Genomic DNA, 23,107 nt, shown 5'->3' on the forward strand with positions numbered 1-23,107 from the left:
GGAATATCTAAAGACTTGACCACATTCCTTACAGTCAGAGGGTTTCTCTCCAGTGTGAGTTCTGTCACGTTTATATAGAGAACTGGAATATCTAAAGACTTGACCACATTCCTTACAGTCAGCGGGTTTCTCTCTGGTGTGAGTTCTGTCATGTTTATATAGAGAACTGGAATATCTAAAGACTTGACCACATTCCTTACAGTCAGCGGGTTTCTCTCCAGTGTGAGTTCTGTCATGTTTATATAGAGAACTGGAATATCTAAAGACTTGACCACATTCCTTACAGTCAGCGGGTTTCTCTCCAGTGTGAGTTCTGTCATGTTTATATAGAGAACTGGAATATCTAAAGACTTGACCACATTCCTTACAGTCAGCGGGTTTCTCTCCAGTGTGAGTTCTGTCACGTTTATATAGAGAACTGGAATATCTAAAGACTTGACCACATTCCTTACAGTCAGAGGGTTTCTCTCCAGTGTGAGTTCTGTCATGTTTATATAGAGAACTGGAATATCTAAAGACTTGACCACATTCCTTACAGTCAGAGGGTTTCTCTCCAGTGTGAGTTCTGTCATGTTTATATAGAGAACTGGAATATCTAAAGACTTGACCACGTTCCTTACAGTCAGAGGGTTTCTCTCCAGTGTGAGTTCTGTCACGTTTATATAGAGAACTGGAATATCTAAAGACTTGACCACATTCCTTACAGTCAGCGGGTTTCTCTCTGGTGTGAGTTCTGTCATGTTTATATAGAGAACTGGAATATCTAAAGACTTGACCACATTCCTTACAGTCAGAGGGTTTCTCTCCAGTGTGAGTTCTGTCACGTTTATATAGAGAACTGGAATATCTAAAGACTTGACCACATTCCTTACAGTCAGCGGGTTTCTCTCCAGTGTGAGTTCTGTCATGTTTATATAGAGAACTGGAATATCTAAAGACTTGACCACATTCCTTACAGTCAGCGGGTTTCTCTCCAGTGTGAGTTCTGTCATGTTTATATAGAGAACTGGAATATCTAAAGACTTGACCACATTCCTTACAGTCAGAGGGTTTCTCTCCAGTGTGAGTTCTGTCACGTTTATATAGAGAACTGGAATATCTAAAGACTTGACCACATTCCTTACAGTCAGCGGGTTTCTCTCCAGTGTGAGTTCTGTCATGTTTATATAGAGAACTGGAATATCTAAAGACTTGACCACATTCCTTACAGTCAGAGGGTTTCTCTCCAGTGTGAGTTCTGTCACGTTTATATAGAGAACTGGAATATCTAAAGACTTGACCACATTCCTTACAGTCAGCAGGTTTCTCTCTGGTGTGAGTTCTGTCATGTTTATATAGAGAACTGGAATATCTAAAGACTTGACCACATTCCTTACAGTCAGCGGGTTTCTCTCCAGTGTGAGTTCTGTCACGTTTATATAGAGAACTGGAATATCTAAAGACTTGACCACATTCCTTACAGTCAGCGGGTTTCTCTCTGGTGTGAGTTCTGTCATGTTTATATAGAGAACTGGAATATCTAAAGACTTGACCACATTCCTTACAGTCAGCGGGTTTCTCTCCAGTGTGAATTGTCATGTTTCAAGGTAATTGAAGCAACTGAAGGCCTGACCACATTTTTTACACTCACAGGGTTTCTCTCCAGTATGAGATTTTTCATGTGTTTGAAGGGAGCAGTCCAATTCCTGAAGGTGTTACCACTTTTTCTTTTTCCTTTTTTTTTTTTTTTTTTTTTTGAGATGGAGGCTTGCTCTGTTGCCCAGACTGGAGTGCAATGGCATGGTCTTGGCTCACTGCAAGCTCCACCTCCCAGGTTCAAGCAATTTTCCTGCCTCAGCCTCCCAAGTAGCTGGGATTGCAGGCACCTGCCAGCACACCTGGCTAATTTTTTTTTTTTTTTTTTTTGGTAGGGACGGGGTTTCACCATGTTGGCCAGACTGGTCTCGAACTGCTGACCTCATGATCTGCCTGCCTCGGCCTCCAAAGCACTGGGATTTACAGGTGTGAGCCACCGCGCCTGGCCACATTTTTTATATTCATAAGATTTCTCTCCAGTATGAGTTCTCTCATGTGTCTGAAGGTAACTGAACCGACTGAAGCCTTGATCACATTTTTGACATTCATAGGGTTTCTCTCCAGTGTGAGCTCTTTCATATCTTCTCAGGGAACTGTGTTGACTGAAGGCTTTGCCACATTTTCTGCAGTCATAGGATTTCTGTCCAATATGTGTTCTTTTATGTCTTCACACGGAGCAGGAATGACTGAAGGCTTTGCCACATTTCTTATATTTATAGGGTTTCTCTCCAGTATTATTTCTTTTATGTTTCTGAATGGAACTAGAAAGAATGAGTCTTTTACCATATTTCTTAAACACATCGAAGATTTTTCACCATTGTGAGCTGTTTTACGTTTTTTTCAAAGTAACTACAGAAACTGAATTGTTTCCCACATTTCCTACATTCATAGGGTTTCTGTTCAGCATGAGCACCTTTATGGCTGTGAAGGTGACCAGAATGTCCAGATGCTTTACCGCATTTCCGACATTTATAAGGTTTTTCCCCACTGTGCGTTCTTTCATGTTTTTGAAAAGAACTACAAAATCTCAAGGCTTTACCACCTTTCTTCCATTCACAGGGTTTTTCTCCAGTGTAAATTACTTTGTGTCTTAGAAGTAAATAGAGAAACTTAAATGTCCTCCCACATTTCTTTTTTTTTTTTTTTTTTTGAGACGGAGTCTCGCTCTGTCGCCCTGAGATCAGGCTGGAGTGCAGTAGCCAGATCTCAGCTCACTGCAAGCTCCGCCTCCCGGGTTCCCGCCATTCTCCTGCCTCAGCCTCCCGAGTAGCTGGGACTACAGGCGCCCGCCACCTCGCCCGGCTAGTTTTTTGTATTTTTTAGTAGAGACGGGGTTTCACCGTGTTAGCCAGGATGGTCTCGATCTCCTGACCTCGTGATCCGCCCATCTCGGCCTCCCAAAGTGCTGGGATTACAGGCTTGAGCCACCGCGCCCGGCCCCCCTCCCACATTTCTTACATTTATGAGGTCTATTACCAGTGTGTGTTACCATGTGTCTTTGGACATTTATGAGAGAAAGGAAGATTTTCTCACATTGTTTACATTTGTATGACTTCACCCCACGTTTCTCACGTTCATATAGTTTGTGTCCAGAATGAGGTAAGATGTGCCTATTAAGGGGTGAAGGACATATAAAGACTTGTCCACACACACTGCATTCACATGAATTTACATCAGCAGAAATTTTCTTCTTCAGGTTCAGATTTGGAATCTGGCCAAATATTTCTCCACAAGGACTACCTTCTTTACATTCACAGAGTCTTTCTACCATAGGACTTCTTAAGTTTTTTCCAGAATTATTTAAATGACTTTCAATGTTCTGGTCTTCCCATTTGTTTCCATTTCCTGGCTTCCGGGATTCTCTGGCATCCTGCTTAGGGATCTCCAGGGTCACAGGGTGACAGAGTCTGAGGCAGAGCCACCTAGGCCTCCTGGGCCCGAATTTTTTTTAAAAAAACAACTAAAGTATTGAGTGAGACTAGAGGCAGAGATAATTTAATTTTATCGGAAATAGATGTGCTTAGCATTCCCTAAATTATTACTGTACTAATTTTATTGACAGATTGCCATTAGAGTTTATGTTCCAACAGCAAGAGGTCGTATTTTTGCTGAACTGAAAACTGAATGTTGGGAAGGAGCTAGTGAGAGACAAGAACAGCGGAGCCTGTTGTTACAGAAATGAGCAGATGGGTTTTAGGTGGTGGAGTGGTAAAATAATTTTTTCAGATCTGCTGTGCCAGGAAAGGTTGGTTCTATCACAGCTAGTGAAGCCCTCCCTTGGTGGCAGAGCCCACCGACCCACAGAGGGCAGGGTTGCCTCATCCCAAGCCTCAGGTCTGTGGCCCAAGGCCAGCATCAGGGATGGCTCTGGTCCTCCCAGGGCTAGCTGACAGCCTCCCATCTGCCATCCGGTGTACTGTTATTTAAAATAGAAACCTCGCTGCCATCAGATGGTCAGTTAAAATAATATATTGGTGACTTTGTTTTAAAAATAGTAACACTAGGCTTCTGAATTAAAAATGAAGATCTCCTGATGTACCATCCTATTTCCGTTCCTGAAATGTCCACGGGCCTTCATGTAATTTAAGATACTCTTAATATCTCTTAGATTTTATTAAATTCATGCTTTAGAATAATTTCCCAGATTATTAGTCTTACTACATTAGGCCTTATTCACTTTATGAGGGGAAATGGTTTGCCTGACTTGTTCCCCCTTGGGCCCCGAGGTGAGCGGGAAGCAATGCTCCTGTCACTGGGGCCTCGTGCGAGCTGCAGCCTCGGAGGCCTTTTTTATGAAATAGTCGGTTCCTGAGCCCGAGTCAGGTGGGGCCCAGAGAAGTGTTTGGTTTGCCCAGCATGAGGTATAGAAACCTAAGATGCCGTCAGAAAATGACCCCATTGCCCTCCCTCCCTCGTGCTCACCACCCCCACCAGCCTGGCGTCTTGCTGTGTCCTCCCTGTCACCTTGTTCCCTCCTGCTTCTCACATCCATGGCCTTGCCAGGCTCTCCCCACATCTGTGTCCATGTGGGAGAGTGAGGCACACTCACTGTGGGGAGGTTCCAAACATTGCACAGGTATATAAAGCAAAGAGGGAAACCCCCTCTTGCCCCTGCTCCCCGCCCCACCCCTGCCCACATCCCAGGAGGGGAGGAGCCCTAAGTTAACTGTTCTGTGTGGACTGCACCATGCTTTGTCCCATCTACAGCACCAGGCACAAAGATAGACACACTTTTAATTTTGCCTATTAAAATGGTTTAATACAAAACATAAATTTTAAGTATTTGAAAGACAAAGTTTTGCCCATGATATCCCACCAAAGTATATACTTTATATAATTCAAAAAATGAAAAGCAAGTACCCCAGCCCTGTGTTAGCACCTGCAGATGGCCAGTGAGAGCACGCTGGTGCATGTCCTGCCTCCCTCTGTTAACTGATGTTAATACCAACATATCTGTACTTATGTCCTTTTGAACTTATATGCTAATTTAAAGACAGGATCACCTTGTATATAACTGTAGCAACTTGCTAAACAAGTAGCTTGGTTTTTTTTTAATCAAGGATCAAGTAGTTCTATAAATATTTATGAAAAACAGATTCCTCCACCTCCTCTTTTATTTCTCTCTCCCTAGAAGTAAACTCCTTCAGTTCATTTAGCTGATTATTTTGGTGTCTATTTCCATATTGAAAAAATATGCTTAGCTCTTTCTTCATTGATCCTTTCTCAGTTTGGGGCATAAGATGCTGATTTAGTGGCCGGGCGTGGTGGCTCACTCCTGTAATCCCAGCACTTTGGGAGGCCGAGGCGGGTGGATCACAAGGTCAGGAGATCAAGACCATCCTGGCTAACATGATGAAACCCCGTCTCTACTAAAAATACAAAAAAATTAGCCAGGCGAGGTGGTGGCGCCTGTAGTCCCAGCTACTCGGGAGGCTGAGGCAGGAGAATGGCGTAAACCCAGGAGGTGGAGCTTGCAGTGAGCCGAGATCGCACCACTGCACTCCAGCCTGGGAGACAGAGCGAGACTCTGTCTCAAAAAAAAAAAAAAAAAAAAGATGCTGATTTAGCTTCTTACCAACCCAGCCCTCACCCTTGGCCTTCCTCGCCCTCCTCCCAGGCTGGCGGATGTGATGGTGTTTGGCTAACTGCATCGTCGTGAGCATGGAAATGCTTTTGTACAGCAGACCTTCCCCTTTCACCTTTTGGTCCCTGGAGTTAACAAACACTTATCTGTTATTTGTTTGAGGTTTTTGTTTGTTTTGGGAGATAGTTTTCTATGTTCTTGTTGGTAATTCAGCCCTAACTCTTCTGTCAGGCATCTAAATTTTCGCTCAGCACATGCAGATATCTTGGGTATTTCATCAGTTTCATCTCTTCAGGAACCTCTCCCGCAGCCTCAGCCCTGTTCCCCGTTGCACTGACTGCCCCTGCACCTGCTTGAAGGGGCTGTCCTGGATCTCTCTTGGTGATTTTCTGGGGATTTCCTTCATCTCCCTCCCATGTTGGATTCCTTGCTTGCTGTCCTTGTCTCTCAGATTACCCCCTTGTTTTGGTGGGAGACATCCTCCAAAAGCTTCCTAAAAATGCCACAGAGGACAGACATTTTTTGAGGCCTCAAATGTCTGAAACTCTTTATTCTGCCCTCTCACATGGTGAGTAGTGTGGTTGTGTGTAGAATTCTTAGTTACAGATCAGTTGCGCTCAGAATGGCAGATGCAGTCCTGTGGTAGCGAGGCCCCTAGCATGGCTCCGGAGTGCCTCAGTGTCATCTGATGACTAATTTTTTTTTTTTTTAGACGGAGTCTCGCTCTGTCGCCCAGACTGGAGTGCAGTGGTGTAATCTCGGCTCACTGCAAGCTCTTACGGGTTCATGCCATTCTCTTGCCTCAGCCTCCCAAGTAGCTGGGAATACAGGTGCCCACCACCACGCCCAGCTAATTTTTTGTATTTTTAGTAGAGACAGGGTTTCACTGTGTTAGCCAGGATGGTCTCAATCTCCTGACCTCATGATCCACCTGCCTCAGCCTCCCAAAGTGCTGGGATTGCAGGCCTGAGCCACCACGCCCGGCCGATGACTAACCTTTTCTAAGTGCTATGGTTTGGGGTTTTGGTTTGGTTTTATCCCTGGAAACTTTTAAACTCAGTTCTTTATTCCTTGTATTCTGAGATGTTTTGATGTATGCCTTGATATGGACATTTTTTCTTTAGTTTTGCTGGGCACTTGGCCTTCAGTCTGGAAGCACATGTTATAGAGGTCTGAGAAATTTATATCATTTCTTTCAGAATGTCCTCTTAACTCCATTCTGTTTTCTTTTTCTCTGAAGCATGAGTTAATTGACATTTGCTCTTAAAAGTTCCTTTTTACAGCATTCTGTTCTTGTTGCATGGATATACTATCATCTCTGAGCATAACCTTTTGTTAAAGGGTTTTATCACTCCCTTCATTGTCTTTCTCTACCCAGAGTTCCTTTTTTAGTGTGTTAGGTCCCTCCCTGTCACATGCAAGGCTTTCCCCAAATGTCTGGTTGGATCATGTTTAAGATTGAAGCATTAGGCCAAGCATGGTGGCTCATGCCAGTAATCCCAGTGCTTTGGGAGACTGAGATGGGCAGATCGCCTGAGGTCAAGAGTTCAAGATCACCCTGGCCAACATGGTGAAACCCTGTCTCTACTAAAATTACAAAAATTAGCCGGGCATGGTGGCAGGCGCCTGTAATCCCAGCTACTCCGGAGGCTGAGGCAGGAGAATTTCTTGAACCCGGAAAGCGGAGGTTGCAGTGAGCCAAGATTACAACATTGCACTCCAACCTGAGCAACAAGAGCGTGACTTCGTCTCAAAAAAAAAAAAAAAAAAAAAAAGATTGAAGTATTAGAAGCCGACTGGAAGTGCTGAGTGAATGGGTGGATTGTTAAAGAATGGGTGTCTCTTGGGCCACAGGCAGCTGCAGGTGTCGCCTTCTGTAGGTTTTTTCTCTGGGCACCATTTAATTTCTCCGGAAAAGGCCCCTCCAGTCCCTTGGTAGAGGGATGTAAGCCTGGCTGCTGGGGTACAGGGCTGTGGGGTGGGACTGGGCTTCTCATGTGGCAGAGTGCAGACTCTCCAGGCAGCCCTGTTGCAGGTAGGCCTCGCCGTGCCTTCCCTGTTGGTGCCCACAGGACTGCGTGCTGCACCTGTGGCCCTGCACCTGGAGGCTGGGCATCAGTTTCTCTGCATGAAGGGCCAGCAGGAGTGAGGAAGGAGTGGAGCCTCACTTTTGGGATGGAGGTGGGGATCTGGGGTATCTAACTGCTACGTACTTGGACTTTCAATAAAAAGAAAACTCCAAGTGCTGCCCTTGCCTCGTTCCGCCTCCATAGCACCTGTGGTTCACTTGCTGAGCCTTTCCTGGGTGTCGTGGCCATTTGTGGAGGTTGGCATTCCCTTCGCCAAGCTGTGGCATTTGGTGTGGTTCTGCAGCTTCCTGTCCCTATACAGTGGGGGCTTTTCGTGGGCGACATCAGCATGCCATGGGGGGTTACACAGGTGATGGACCGGCTGGGAGAAGGAAGGGGGAGCAGCCGGAGGAGGCAGCGAATACCAGCTGAATGCAGTGTAGTCCTGGCCCCTCAAAGGGCCGGTCCAGACTTCGGTGCAGCTCTGAGGCCTCCAGTGTCACACAGGAACAGGCCTGCCTCACACCCCTGCCCGATCGGCCCCTGGCTGACAGCTCTGGGAGAGGTACGCCCTGGCAGGGACAGAGATGGGTGCAGACACCGCACTGGGCCATCTGTCACTCCCACTCCTGTGGTGGGAGACCAAGGAGTGCGTTTCCGTGGCCCCCACCGTCCACCCTGGCCCCCTCAGCTCTACTTCTCCACATAAGTTGGGAGTGGCTTTCCTGTGGCGTCCATGGTTCTCTTCCTCAGGGGAAATCTGGAAGACAGAGGTCAGTGGGACACCCTATAGTCCCTGTCACTGTGGTGTCTCTGCTGGCTCTCGCCCTTCCCCTTTCCTGTTACGCACCCTCAGCTCTCACATCGGCAAGCTCCTGTGGCTTGCCTGGCGTGTGTCCCGGACCTTCATTCCTGAGCTGTCTGTGTCTGGTGGCGCTCAGTGGGCCACAGCGTCCCAGCCACCCAGTGGCCGTCTCCGCAGCCCTCAATGTGTGGCTGGAGCAGAGGCCCTTGGCAGTTGGAGTAACCCCCACACGAGTTCCTTGGCCTGCGAGTAAGTCATCACAACGAGGCCAGATGGAAACCTGAAACTGCCCCCAAGATAGCGAATCAAGAACAAGATCACACGTGCAGGGCTCGGGTGGGTGGACGAGATTCGTGCCACCATGGAAGCCTCAGGGGAGCGAGGACAGTGGTCTCCTGCCTCCCCGTCTAACTCACTAGTCCAGCCGTTGAAGAAACTGCATGGATTCTGGCGAATGACTCTAAACAGCCACAGGCTTACGGCACTGGCAGTCCTGGCTGCAGCTGCTGTGCGGGTCGAGGTGCGGTTGCTGGAGCAGATTAATAAGGCCTCAGGTGCGGCGTGTTGATCGGGCAAATGCATCCTCCACACTGCTTAGAAGAGAGGCCCAGACAGCACCCACACACGTGCAGGCTGGACAGCAGCATTCTCTTACAGCTTTGTTCTAAGGCTTAGCTAACGTTCCCGCCCTCCCATAACATGGCCAGAAGAGAACTGGCCCAGACTTCACTTCTGACCTGACCCCACAAACTCCGCAAGTGGAGGAGCCATGATAGCGTTTGGGGTCTTCGGGTTTCAGTGTCTACTTAGAGCTGTGTCCATTCATCCTCAAGAGTGCCTGGCTGTTCTCCTTACCCAGTGGACAGCCACAGCTACCTGTGGGGAAGGACCAGGGAAGGCCAGACAGTGGACACCTGTCATGATGTGCTCCTTCCTGGGATACCTCTCAAACAGTGGGTCTGGATCCCAGAGTTGAGCAGGCAGTGGGGGAGGTCAGCACCTGCCCCACTCGTGCTGCGGGTGCTGTGGGTGCCCTCACTGCTGCCCACAGGGTAGCATTGGGTTCCAGGCTCTTTGATGCCCCACTTGTGCTGCGGGTGCTGTGGTGCCCTCACTGCTGCCCACAGGGTAGCATTGGGTTCCAGGCTCTTTGATGCCCCACTTGTGCTGCGGGTGCTGTGGTGCCCTCACTGCTGCCCACAGGGTATTGTTGGGTTCCAGGCTTCTTGGGAGCCAAGCCCCGAGCCAGGCATCACTTGGATCTTTACTTGTCATTTGTCATCTTTGTTCTGAGTGATTTTCAAGACTTGAAGGGGCATAACTGTCTTTCCTCTGCTGTCCTTGAAATTGAAGTGAGGTGTTGGGAAGTTGTCTCAGTTTGTATTTCGGGGGTGCCTAGAGAGGGTCCCAGGGTGCGGGGAGAGCTCTAGGAGCCCTGTGACCTCCTTAGCCACCTCCCCATTGGCCACACAGAGCACCCATGCAAGCTTGGGATTCTATCACCACAGTCTTCCAGCAGACGGCAGTGAAGTGTGCTTTTCCGGCTACATTAGTATGTGATGACAGTTTTTTGACAGATGGCAGCGTCTTCAGATGAGCGTGTTTTCTGGCGCACTGGGGTTCACAGAGCTGGCGGGCAGCCTGTGGAGATGGTTCCACTGCTGCGTCTGTCCTTGGTAGAACCAGGCTGTCCTTGTCATCCTTGCGCCTGCGGCTGTGCTGTTAGTTCTGGGTGGGTTGGGCTTCAGGGCCTGCTGGCTGGCGAAGTGTGTGCATTTCACACCTCAGAAATCAGCCTTCTGGAGAGAAAGTGCCCACGGCACACCCTCCGTGGCCTGAGGGAGCGCCTCTTTCTGCTTCTCCCGCCAGCACCACGGCTGCTTGCTTTCCATCGCTGCCACGTGATGGACTAAAAATGGGCTTTCATGTTGGGTTTTTAAAAAAGATTTTTGTGAGATTGAGCATTATTTTATCTGTTAGTAATGTGTGTTCTGAAATGCCTGTTCTTGCCATGTTCTTTGATTTTAAAAAAGGAAACGAGAAACAAATTGGTTCATTTAGTCTTAGCTCCATGACCAGGTCCTCACAGTGGACAGTCCCTGGTTGAATGTGGGCTGCTTCTCCCCAGCTTTCCTTCGTGTGGGAGGCAGCCTGGCTTTTTCCTCTCAGGCCTTCGGGGTGTCTGCACAGTACCCTAAGGTGGAATGGAGGCCTGGGGGCCAGGTAGAGATTGTGACTGCATTTTTAAACATTATATATTGATCATTTAAATTTTACAGAATCTAGGAAGCCTAGAAATAGACCATTTAGCAGCATTGGAATGTGATTGTAACTGTTGTAAATGTTGAAATGGCTTCCTGCTTGCCCTGATAACAGCTCCACAGCCTTCACGGAGGCACACCTGCAACCCGCTTGTGGCCCATCAGTTGAGATGCCTTAAAGTCAGGTGTTAGGCAGTGTTACGGAACCTGGAACCTGCAACTCCTCAGGTAAAGGATCCTCACGCCTTCCCCTGCGTCAGTGGCGTGGCAGTTTAACATTGCAGGTACACTGCTCTTGTGAAAAGAATGGATATGGGTTGTGTACAAGTCACAGTTTCTAGATTGAGTTTGCAGGCTGAAGTCCCCAGGCAAAAGTCAAATTCCTAAGGCCTGAGGAAGGGGCTAGGGTGGAGGAGCAGCAGGAAGAAAGTCCCTTAGTTATGAGGGAAACGGTTGTGGAAGCTGTGTTAAGGCTTTGCAAGTCGGGTGGAATATGATGCACGTCTTCATTCAGCAGACACTTCCCAAGTGTCTGCTTGCGCCAGGCATGCTTCTGAGTGCTGAGAGCACAGCCAGTGCCCTGCTCACACAGAGTCAGCACTGGGCAGGGGAAGAGAGGTGGCAACTGGAACATGAGCAGGTGAGTTTTTGTGCCACGTACAGATGGAGATGGCAGCACCGGGGCTGGTGGGTCCTCGTGGCGGAGGTGAGAAGACTGGAGGTGGATGATCAATGAATTGCTCTTCCAAGGAGAGAAAGAGCCATGGGAAGATTCCAAGTTGGGAGGATTCTGGACCTGTGCTGTCCAGTATGGCAGCCACTAACCACAAGAGGCTGTGGAGCACCCAGGATGTGGCCGTGCCACATTTGTGAAATACATACTGGACTTCAGAGGCTCACTACCAAAAAGAGAATGTAAAACATCTCAGTATTTTTCTTACGTTGATTACATTTTGAAATGATAATATTATGGATATATTGGGTTAAATAAAACATAAGAAAAATACTGAGATGTTTTACATTCTGTTCATGCTGTTGAACATGGCTACAAGAAAATGTACATTATACACATCGTTCGCGCTCTGTGACATTGTCTATGGAACAGCACTGCCCTGGACTGATAGTGAGCATGAGGACCTTAGCAGAAGAAAGTCAGAGTGTTGGGGAGCTCAAGTCCAGGTGTGGAGGGCGGGAGGGGCGCGTGTGCTGGACATGTAGATGCATGGATGGAGGGTAGATAGGACAGCCAGAGGGCCTGCGAGACCACAGAACGGGCAAAGGAGAGCCATGAAGGTTTCCACTGAGGGCGAGGGGCACCATCTGACCGCTTTAGGCTGATTTGTTTTAGTTTCAATTTGAGAGTAAGATTTTCCCAAATTGTTCCCAAATCTCAGAGTTCAGTTCACTCCCTGCACTCTCACGCTGGCTTCACAACCCTCACGGATGCGAAGTTGTTTATTTAGTGTGCTTCGTTCATTCGACTAATTTAACCCGTTGCTTTCCTAGGATTTGAAGCCTAGCAACATCGTTGTGAAATCGGACTGCACCCTGAAGATCCTTGACTTTGGCCTGGCCCGGACGGCCTGCACCAACTTCATGATGACCCCTTACGTGGTGACCCGGTACTACCGGGCACCCGAAGTCATCCTGGGTATGGGCTACAAAGAGAACGGTGAGTATAGCCAGGGCTGGAGGAGGCTGGGATGTTTAGAAACTGCTGTAGTGGTGGTCTCGAGTTTTCTCTCTTTCCTTTGAACCATATGATGTATTCTGTGGGGACTGTTACACATAGAATATAGCATGATCCAGAGATAAGAAATAATTAATTGTGTTTTTCCATTGGTTAAAATCATTCTCTCTTAAACATTCACTTTTAAAATTAGTATTTTTGAACTTTTTAATCAGTTTAACCTGCCTACAGCCAAGTGTGCAGATCCTGAGTGTGCAGCTCAGCTGACGTGAGCACACCCACAGCACCAGCAGCTCTGGCCTCCCCATGGCCCCTCCCCCTTGCAGCACATGGGGCTGGCCAATCTCCTGATCTCCAGTACCCTGGATCAGCTCTATTTGTTGGTCTGCATATTGGTTTTTTTGAATTTGATATAAATGGAATAATACATGTTCTCATGTAAAATTGGTGTTTTTTACATCAAAACTTAGCTTATTTTAGCAATATCAGAGCTATTTGAAACTTGGCTTTTAGCAAATTTGTTGAAAATAACGAAATCTCGCTTACTTGTTTTTAAAAAGACTGAAAGTTTGCCCAGGTCATCTGAAATGAGTTTTGCTGCAGGTTCATCTTGCTGCGTTGTAGCTTGTGTTCTCGCCCTGAGAGACACAGCTTTATGTGCTTCCTGTGGAAGAGAGAAAACTTGATCCCGTGTTCACTTCTCCCCTCTGCCACCAGCAGGGCATTTAGAGGGCTCTGCTGTCTGTCTGAGGCCTGGGCCCCGCAGATGAGGGTGGGCACTGTGGAAGTCTGGGCTCCTCTGGCAGGGCCTCACCTGCAGTCCTACAAGCCAGCCAACCTGCGCCAACAGTCGGTTCCCCCACGGAGTGCTGCTGCCTTTGTGACGGGCAGTCTAGAAAGTGATCGCTCAGGAGGTGTGGTGTCAACAATGCACAAAGGCTCTCGCTGGCAAGCTAGCGACGTTTACTGGGTTTGTCTCTGGGAGGGGTTTGGAGAAAAGGGATATGGGACTCTAGCTGGTTTTTAATCCCCTGGTGTTTGGTAGTGGACATCTGGTCTGTCGGGTGCATCATGGCAGAAATGGTCCTCCATAAAGTCCTGTTCCCAGGAAGAGACTGTATCCTTCACGGGGGACCTGGCACTTGGCCATGGAGGCTGGGGGTGGGCGTGTGACCCTGAAAAGCTTTGTGTTCACAGGCACTTCTTGTTTCTGGTTTTTTGTTTGTTTGTTTGTTTTAAGCTATAAAGTATTGGACTCTTTGGCACTAAAACCCCAGATTGCTACAAACTGAAGGCTAAACTAGAGGTCAGCAATCATTCATATTGTGTAAAATTTCACCCTTAGCTAGCAATTTATTTTTCCATATTTGTGTGTTTAGTGCACTGTTAGAATTCCTTTTCCTCACCTTTGTTTTGTTCATGACACTTCATAATTTTATCATTTCATTTTATTTTCAGTTGATATCTGGTCAGTGGGTTGCATCATGGGAGAGCTGGTGAAAGGTTGTGTGATATTCCAAGGCACTGACCGTATCCTTCCCCGCGACCTTGGCCCCGCCATGCTTTCCATAATGCCTCAGGCAGCATGACCACCTGCTTTCACGGGCGCTCACGAGGACAATGTCGTAACCACGCCAGACTGTGTTCTAAGGGGGGCTTGACTATATTTGTTAATTAGTGTCACAAACCAAGTGGTTCAATTTTATTCTTTATTTTTAACTTGACTACCTGTGATGATTTTGAGAGTTAGAGTTAAGTTAAATCAATTATATTAGCTTAATTTTACCAAAAATAGCTGGACATATAGAAGAAATTATTTACTCTTTGATAAGTATATTCTGATATTTAAATGAAAATACTGTATTATTTAGTTTATCCCATTAATTTAACTAGGAAAGATGCTATCTAAATTTAATAGACTCATGTACTTCTGTGCTTTAATTAAGTACTATTTTGTTAGTTACTGGTATGCATTGAAATATTTTCCCCCAAAGTAAGAACTGAAGCACATTATAAAAGACCTAAGTGAAAGAGATTAAAATGAAAATTTTGTGAGGAACAATATGTTAAACTTTCTTGTTTGTTACTGTGCTGACATTTTGTAGAATTAAAAAAAAAAATCTGGTGGGTTATTTTGTGACACACTGGGGAAGTCAAAATACATGTAAAATGAAAGAGAGAAACTCATACTGTAGTCAGCAAGTCGTGTTAGATATACAGCAGAAAGGAGAATAACTAATTGTTACGATAGCCTTCTTTCCTCATTTGCCATTCTTCCATCCTTAGTATTTTTTACCCTAACATGGTTCTTCACATCTTCCCTTTTTCATTTGTGTTTTAACCACTTAGTTTTTCATCAGTCTTTGACTTCGTTTTCGTTATGAAAGTTGAAATTGGTCTCCATCCTTGGGCAGATTGATGGCTGCTTTTAAGGAAAGCGAGCTCTGTGGTCAGTGTTTTGTGTGTATCTTAGGAAGATAATTTCAGATTTTAATAAGTTCATCAGAGTGGACTCCTTATAACATAAATTCTTCACAATGCAAACTTGAAATGAAAATATTTTTATTCCTCTCATTTTATTTACCTTTCTTTACATTTTCTGTATCATAGATTATATGTCAAGTTAAATATTTTATTTGTTCTAGTAAATTTTCTAGCAGTTTCTATAGCCTTACCTCAGATTCACTTGTTTCAACCTATAAATAAGGAAGTCTTTATTTTGCAAGTGAACTTAATTAAAAAGGGAAAGTTGAGGAATTAAAAGACTAATAATTTAGAAATACATACTTAATGTTCAGTTTGTCTCAATTCTTATTCATTTTGTGCCATTCCTTGTTTTATTAAGAAATGTTTTCTTCAAAGAGTACAAAAATGAAAAATGTGAGTACTTTTTGGTGCATTTTAGTAAGTAACTTAAAATTCCTGCTTTACATAATGTCAGTAATTAACGGTGTTATCTATAAGGTTACCTTGTTATTCCCAAAAGTCACACACAGTTTAATATCATATTTCTAAAGAAAATTTTGCCAGCTCTTTCAAGTATTAGATTGAAATTTGGAAGATAGAAAAAAGTTGCAGAAATCAGACTGAGGGTCTCAGAGATTTGCTTTAATGTGTGACCTGGGGTAGAAAAGGAACTCCTGTCCCTGTAGTGGCCTATGAGAAAGAGAAAGCTTTAGCCAGGCTACCTCGGGCTCCAGCTCAGATTCCTCCCCTCGGCAGCCAAGCATCCTTGAGAAATTTAGGGCCTCTCTGAGCCTTGGTTTCCCCTTCTGTAAAATAGGAGACCTGCAGTCTGCCTGCAGCTTCACGAGAGTTAGACAACAGGGTCCACTGAGCTTGCTGGAATTACTGTTCCCCTTCCCCCAGCCCTCCCATCTGTCCCCTGTCCCTCCCGTCTGTGGGGTGCTGGGGTGGAGGCCTCTTGGGGAATCTGTGGGGCTTCTCCCACAACTGGTTTAATTTCTAGTCCTTTATCATTAATCCGGCAGATATTTCTCTCATCTGCCCATTTCTGGGTGCCTAGTCTGACTTAGATGCAAAGAGGCTCCTCCCAGCTACTGAATTGAGGCTGGATCGTCAAGGGCAGGGCAGAGCAGGAGACCAGAGCAGAGGCTGCCATCATCCAGAGGAGAGGCAGAGGCCCCCAGCAGGCTGGGAGGGTGCGGCCGGGGAGATGGAGGCGGAGGCCCCCCCGCAGGCTGGGAGGGTGCGGCCCGGGAGATGGAGGCGGAGGCCCCCCCAGCAGGCTGGGAGGGTGCGGCCGGGGAGATGGAGGCGGAGGCCCCCCCGCAGGCTGGGAGGGTGCGGCCCGGGAGATGGGCTTTGAAGTTGGACCCTTCAAGGAGCCTTGCTAGGGTTTGGAGATGTCTGTTAGACAGGGAATTCAGGGGCAAGGTCTGGGATAGAGAGATCAAAGTGGGTGTCATCCATCTGTTGGTAGCCTTGAAGCCTAGGACTGGTAGCAAGCGCTTGCAGGGGAGGAAGAGACCAGGACCCAGGACTTAGCCCCCTTGAGGTGGAGGGACAAAGGGAATAGGGAAGGAAATGGAGAAGGCACTCCAGCGACCCCTCCTCCTAGAGCGTGGTGACAGAGGGAGGGTCATTCACATGAGGAGATGAGGACAGAGGACTGGCCACTGGGCCTCGTGATGGCTGCTGGCAGCCATGATGGGCACAGCATTTATGGAGTGGAGGGAAGAAAGCCTGATGGGAGTATGTTTGAGAGAAAATGAGAGGCTGGGAATTAGAGACACAAGTATAGGCAGCTCTTGTTTGTTTGTTTGTTTTGTTTTGTTTTGTTTTGTTTTGTTTTTGAGACAGAGTCTCACTCCGTTGTCCAGGCTGGAGGGCAGTGGTGCGATCTCGGCTCACTGCAGCCTCCACCGCCCGGGTTCAAGCAATTCTCTGCCTCAGCCTCCCGGGTAGCTGGGATTACAGGTGCCCGCCACTACGCCCAGCTAATTTTTGTATTTTTAGTAGGGCTGGGGTTTCACCATCTTGGCCCAGCTGGTCTTGAACTCCTGACCTTGTGATCCACCTGCCTTGGCTTCCCCAAGTGCTGGGATTACAGGTGTGACCCACCACGCCCAACCGACAGCTCTTTATGGAAGTTTTGCTGCAAATAGGAATAAGATAGAGTGATAGGTAGTGGGGGCCAAAAGCAAGCAGCTACTACGTTAACACAGGAGAAAACACTGTCAGTTACCAACGTGATGGAATGTACTGGTAGAGTGTAAAATGTTGGAGAAGGAAGAGTTGAGGGAGCTCTTCCTTGAGTAAGCACGAGGGTTAGTCTAGAGCTGGGCAGGCTAGGTATGGCCGGGAGCCCAGTTGGTTGCTGTGTGGCAAATGGCACACAGCTGGGTGGGTGCATCCTGGGGAGTCTGTGGGAGTGAGCATGCAGAAGAGGCGGGCCGGGCGCGGTGGCTAACACCTATATAATCCCAGCACTTTGGGAGGCCGAGGCAGGCAGATCACTTGAGGCCAGGAGTTCAAGACCAGCGTGGCCAACATGGCAAAACCCCATCTCTGCTAAAAATACAAAAATTAGCCGGTCGTGATGGCAGGTGCCTGTAGTCCCAGCTACTTGGGAGGCTGAGGCAGGAGAATCACTGGAGCCCAGGAGGTGGAGGTTGCAGTGAGCCGAGATCGTGCTACTGCACTCCAGCCTGGGCGACAGAGTGAGACTATGTGTGTGTGTGTGTGTGTGTGTATGGCAGAAGGAAAAGGTGTGAGACAGTTTTCACATTTTGGCTAAATAGGTAAATACAATGTGGACATAATTCTGATTTGACAACATGTATGAAACAGGAGTAAGAAGGAGAATTTGCTAGTGAATTGAATGCCAGAAACCCATTTCCTGAGCAGGTCTTTGGAAGTATAACATTTTGGAAGAACTGAGTTCATGTACCAGTTTCCTAGGTTATTTCATGGTAATGTAAGTTCGTTTTTCTAAGACATGCCTCAGTGAGCACTTTTTGAAGCTGCTGTTGATGCTGTTTTTTTCTCGCTTGCATTCTCTTGTATAGTTGAGTACGGTTCCAGTATCACTTTCCCACATGTAATCCTAATTATCCCAAGCCTAACAAGCACCCTGTGGAATAGGCAAAGCTGGTAATGTCTGCATTGAGCAAAGAAGGAAATGGACCCCTAAGGAAGCTTGACTTTCCTGACATACTGTGAGTGTTGAATGCAGAGTTGAGTCTGAAACCCAGGTCATGCACTTTGAAAGGAAATAAAATGCATTACCTTGGTATTGCAGTGATGGTTGGGAAGAGTCAATTCCAAGTAAAGCAGAGTATTGTTTGAAAGCTGTCAGTGGGCTCAGTCTAAGCCCGGTTGGTTGGTTCCCCGGCTGTAAACTGAGGAGGTCAGACAGGTCTCTCACAGGTCCCTCGAGATCCTCTGTTCTTCAGAGAGCTGTGAATGAATCTAAGGTAGCATTAGTATGAAAACTGATTTCAATTTGCTTATGTAATGTTTATCTAGTTTCATGTTTAATCATTTTTGCCATAGGTATTCTTAGTTACAAGATCAACTTTATTTTGAACTAGAGTGGGAAGGTGTGTAGACTTCGTTGTGTTGATTTAATAAGCTGTGTCATAGTTTATGAAGATGCAGAGTGGAAGAGTTTTTTAAAATAGTGTAACTTGGAAACCCAAACCTTATTTGAATATTATTTCGAAATTCTGCTGCTGATCCGGTGGGGTGGCCTAGCCGATAGGTGTAAAGATGACTGAAACGCTGCTGCATGTACTGTGAATACGAGGCACTCCAGTTGTATTTTCCTCAAGAGACTCCTTAGATATTGATCAGTGGAATAAAGTTATTGAGCAGCTTGGAACACCATCAGCAGAGTTCATGAAGAAACTGCAGCCGACTGTGAGGAATTACGTAGAAAACAGACCAAAGTATCCTGGAATCAAATTCGAAGAACTCTTTCCAGACTGGATATTCCCATCAGAGTCTGAGCGAGACAAAATAAAAAGTAAGATACCCTTTTTTTCTTAGACTTGTGTTTTGTAATTCAGGTGGCGCTCTCAGTCCTTCATGTTTGTATTCTAAAAACCTGTGAGTTTTGGGAGAGAAAGTCATTTTAGGCCAGAAGTCTGAGGTATGAAGGCACTGAGGAGAGAAAGCTTAAAGGTCTAGAAGCTTTATCCTCCATAAGATGGCTTAATTGAAGCCTTTGGCCAAAATAAAAATCATCAAATCAGTCTGAAAGAATCTTGTTAGTTACAGCAACTGGAATTCACAAAGTTTTCAGGTGAAAAGAACCCTTGAATGCAGATTCTAGAGTCGGAGCCATGTGACAGTCACTCGATAGAAAAGGTCCTCCCCACCTTCTCCTGCACCCTTTACTACGGTGTGATTGCTTAAGGAGAAAGAAGAGATTTGATTCTGTCCACATTAAGATTAAGGTAAACTGGGCCGGGCACCATGGCTCACGCCTGTAATCCCAGCACTTTGGGAGGCCGAGGCGGGTGGATCATGAGGTCAGGAGATCAAGACCATCCTGGCTAACACCGTGAAACCCCGTCTCTACTAAATATACAAAAAATTAGCCGGGCGTGGTGGCGGGCGCCTGTAGTCCCAGCTACTCGGGAGACTGAGGCAGGAGAATGGCCTGAACCTGGGAGGCGGAGCTTGCAGTGAGCCGAGATCACGCCACTGCACTCTGGCCTGGGCGACAGAGCGAGACTCCGTCTCAAAAAAAAAAAAAAAAAATTAAGGTAAACTATGCCTTAATCAGAAAACCCTCAGTCTTTCCTGTGCTTACTCAGGTTGTAAACTTCAATTGCCAAAACCTAGGTGAGCCTTATATTTAACTAAGTTATTGAACTTGTTTTTGTTTTTTTTTTTTTCTAAATACCAATCTGTAGATTTAAAAAAAAAAAAAAAAGTTTAAGTTGCCAGCACTGTATACAGCCAGGCCGGCCAGAAGCATCTGTGAGTGTTTCATCCTGTGGGAATGTGAGACTGTTGCACGGTTTAAAAAGTCTGTTCGAATTTCATTTTGATGTGACTTAGAGAAAAATACTCCCCCATGCCTCATGCCCACACCCTGGGCAGTGCCACCCGCAGCTCGGCAATTGCCACCTTCCTTGCTGTGGTTTCCCAGCCTTGGGCCCTGCCCAGACATTGGTCTGAGGCTGCCTGGTGCTCTTCACCACCACCCTGGGGGCCCAGGTTTCTCTTCCCCTCGCAGATCCAGAGGCGTAAAACCACATTTGGAAACCTGGTTTGTCATGAAAGTGGCTATCTGACTTTTTCTTAAAAATGTTTGGGTTATGGCCAGGTGCGGTGGCTCATGCCTGTAATCCCAGCACTTTGGGAGGCCGAGGCAGGCAGATCATGAGGTCAAGAGATCGAGACCATCCTGGCTAACCCAGTGAAACCCCGTCTCTACTAAAAAAAATACAAAAAATTAGCCGGGCGCAGTGGCGGGCGCCTGTAGTCCCAGCTACTCGGGAGGCTGAGGCAAGAGAATGGTGTGAACCCGGGAGGTGGAGCTTGCAGTGAGCCGAGATTGCGCCACTGCACTCCAGCCTGGGAGACAGAGCGAGACTCGGTCTCAAAAAAAAAAAAAAAAGTTTGTGTTATATTCATCTTGAACCTATCAAACATTTCTCAAAATTAATACATCTTTGTTCTGTCTGTGCTATCATATTTAGTTCTTTATTGTATGATTCTCTTTGTTTCATATTAACAGCATTAGTGTATTAATCTAATCTTTGTTGTCACCCTAGCCAGTCAAGCCAGAGATCTGTTATCGAAAATGCTAGTGATTGATCCTGACAAGCGGATCTCTGTAGACGAAGCTCTGCGTCACCCGTACATCACTGTCTGGTATGACCCGGCCGAAGCAGAGGCAGTGAGTATCTGTTTTGAAAAGACTTGTATGTGGAGGCCGGGCTTGTATTTCCTTGGATCTTGTCTGCTCGTCCAGAGCAGCTACATCTGGGTAGCAAGTTCTCCATTTGGGGCTCCCAGTTACAAAAAGGCCAAGTGCTGTCTGAGGCCTGGGCCGCTTTGCTCGGAGGACCTCAGGAATGAACTTACGCTTTGGTGATACCAATCTCCATTTTGCAAAGGGTGCTGTGAGCTCATAGTTTATTAAGCATCTGTTCTGTGCCATTGGCTTTGGTTACATCCTCTTATTTAGGCCACTCAACCAGAGAGGCTGAGCAGCTTGCTGAAAAATCACACGTCTGTGTATCCTTCCCTAAAGGCCTTGTGCCTCCTGGCTCCCACGTGCCTCCTGGCTCCCCCGCGGGAGGAGCTCCACTCTGAGTTCGGTGCTCACGTGCATGTTTCTGTGTCAGCACTGGTGCGAGTGAGCTTTAGCTGTGAGGGAGACCACTGCGTAGTGGCGGGCTTCCTTCATGCCATGAGTGAAACACATGTTTATGGCATGGCCTGTGGTTTTGCCATCAGTTTAAACGTTGTTTATATAAAAAGAATCCAATTTATAAGCAGACTTTTGTAACAGTCCATTTATGAGTTGGACGTTGGGTTTGGGAGTTCTCACATGAAGAACACGTAAAATCTGTTCTAAGAAACCGCAGCACCTTCCATAGCTGCCAGCACAATGCCTTGTCCACGATGGGTCTCAGGAGACAGCCTGTGATGGGCACATGTCTGTGTTTTGAGGTCAGGTGATTATTAAGAGCAACATAGTAACTCTTTTTTGGTTAACTTTTTCGTAATTATTTTGATCCCAAAGCCGATCCAGTATCGCATGACAAATCTTTATTAAACCATGTGTTGAATTAAACTAAATCCATATCATAAATAGACTAGAAGTCTTCCAAGCGATTTTACCTTTTTTAGTGCCTCATTTTTTTTTTGAGGCATTACTATTGACTTTACATATGATTTAATTTTTAGCCCCCACCTCAGATTTATGATGCCCAGTTGGAAGAAAGAGAACATGCAATTGAAGAATGGAAAGGTAAAGATGGAGCTTATTTTGATCCTTCCTTACGACATTTCTTCCAGTCCTGTAAAGCAGAGGCTTTTCATTTTGTGACATTTCCCTTCAGGAAGGGGCAAGAAACGCTGCGACCCACTTAGCCTCTTTCTCCCGTTTCCAGTAGATGAAGAGCTTGAGGAGAACAGAGCTAGAGAGGGACATGTGACAATGTCTTATCATTTGCTTCAAGAGGGAAAAACAGTGTTTTTTTCATGGCTTTTCACATATCGGTTTGTAGACTGAGCTTAGGAATTGCATCACACTTACATTGATGACATGTTGCAAATTGTCAGGTGACACCATTCACAGGCTGCATGTTACCTGTAGAATTCCCCGTGTGTGCAGAAGTGGGGAGCCAGGGCTGGGGGGCCATGGGAACTTCTGCCCGCTTTTTTTAAGCCGTGTAGTTGTACATATGTTTTAAAATCTAGTTTGAGGGAAACTGCAGATTGAAAATACGCAAATAGGTATTATTACCACTGTAAGATTAACCAGACCACCCACAACAAATGCACCTATAATGAAGAGGTCGGCCTGACAATTCTTCGTTAAGAAGCGGCATCAGTAGTAACTGAGAACCATGGTCAGAGTGAGTCGGCACTGAAGGTGGGTCCTGCCCCAGGGCCCTCCTGGAGTGCTGGTTGCCTGTGTGAGCCTGTGCTCAGCAGTGCATGCTCACGGCACACTCACTGGCCTCCGTAAATGGTTGCAGCGCGCTAATGCTGGTTTATGAATACTGACATTTCAGGAATCCCTAATCACTTACTTAGTAGGTAATTAGTTTTTCTTACAAATGAAAGTTGAGGAAAACTGAAGTTGAAACTAGGAAAAGACTTAGGCGTGTGGATTCATTTCTGGCCAGTGTCGGGGGTTCCTAGCCCACATGTGGATGCTGGTTACCTTTGGAAAACCCTAAGTAACTACATAGAGAAACATATTGAAATGGGTGTGAGAATATCCAATCCCTTACAGTGTTCTGTGGGAGCCAGTCCACTTCATAAAGCCCCTTGTGGATCCAGAACCACCCCGCGTTTTGCTCCCTTACTAGCTGCATGGAAAAGATGTGATGTAGTCCAGGCGCAGTGGCTCACACCTGTGATCCCAGCACTGTGGGAGGCCAAGGCGGGCAGACGGCTTGAGGCCAG

At 46.6% G+C, this 23,107-nt stretch overlaps 1 protein-coding gene across 6 annotated transcripts in view; it reads left to right on the top strand.

Moving 5' to 3' along the window:
* Positions 1-23,107, top strand: part of MAPK9 (mitogen-activated protein kinase 9) — a 62,633-nt gene that overhangs the window by 34,143 nt on the left and 5,383 nt on the right. For 3 of the 6 annotated variants that reach the window (XM_037992664.2, XM_037992666.2, XM_037992662.2), the window contains 5 exons: positions 12,301-12,466; positions 13,530-13,601; positions 18,792-18,974; positions 20,737-20,861; positions 21,878-21,941. In XM_037992664.2, the coding sequence (XP_037848592.1) occupies positions 12,301-12,466; positions 13,530-13,601; positions 18,792-18,974; positions 20,737-20,861; positions 21,878-21,941 (610 nt within the window). Of the gene's footprint in view, positions 1-12,300; positions 12,467-13,529; positions 13,602-13,942; positions 14,015-18,791; positions 18,975-20,736; positions 20,862-21,877; positions 21,942-23,107 lie in introns of all 6 variants that reach the window. The other 3 variants (XM_037992665.2, XM_037992661.2, XM_037992663.2) reach the window with 1 other exon arrangement.

The sequence above is a fragment of the Chlorocebus sabaeus genome, chromosome 23 (assembly GCF_047675955.1).
Source record: "Chlorocebus sabaeus isolate Y175 chromosome 23, mChlSab1.0.hap1, whole genome shotgun sequence".
NCBI lineage: Eukaryota > Metazoa > Chordata > Mammalia > Primates > Cercopithecidae > Chlorocebus > Chlorocebus sabaeus.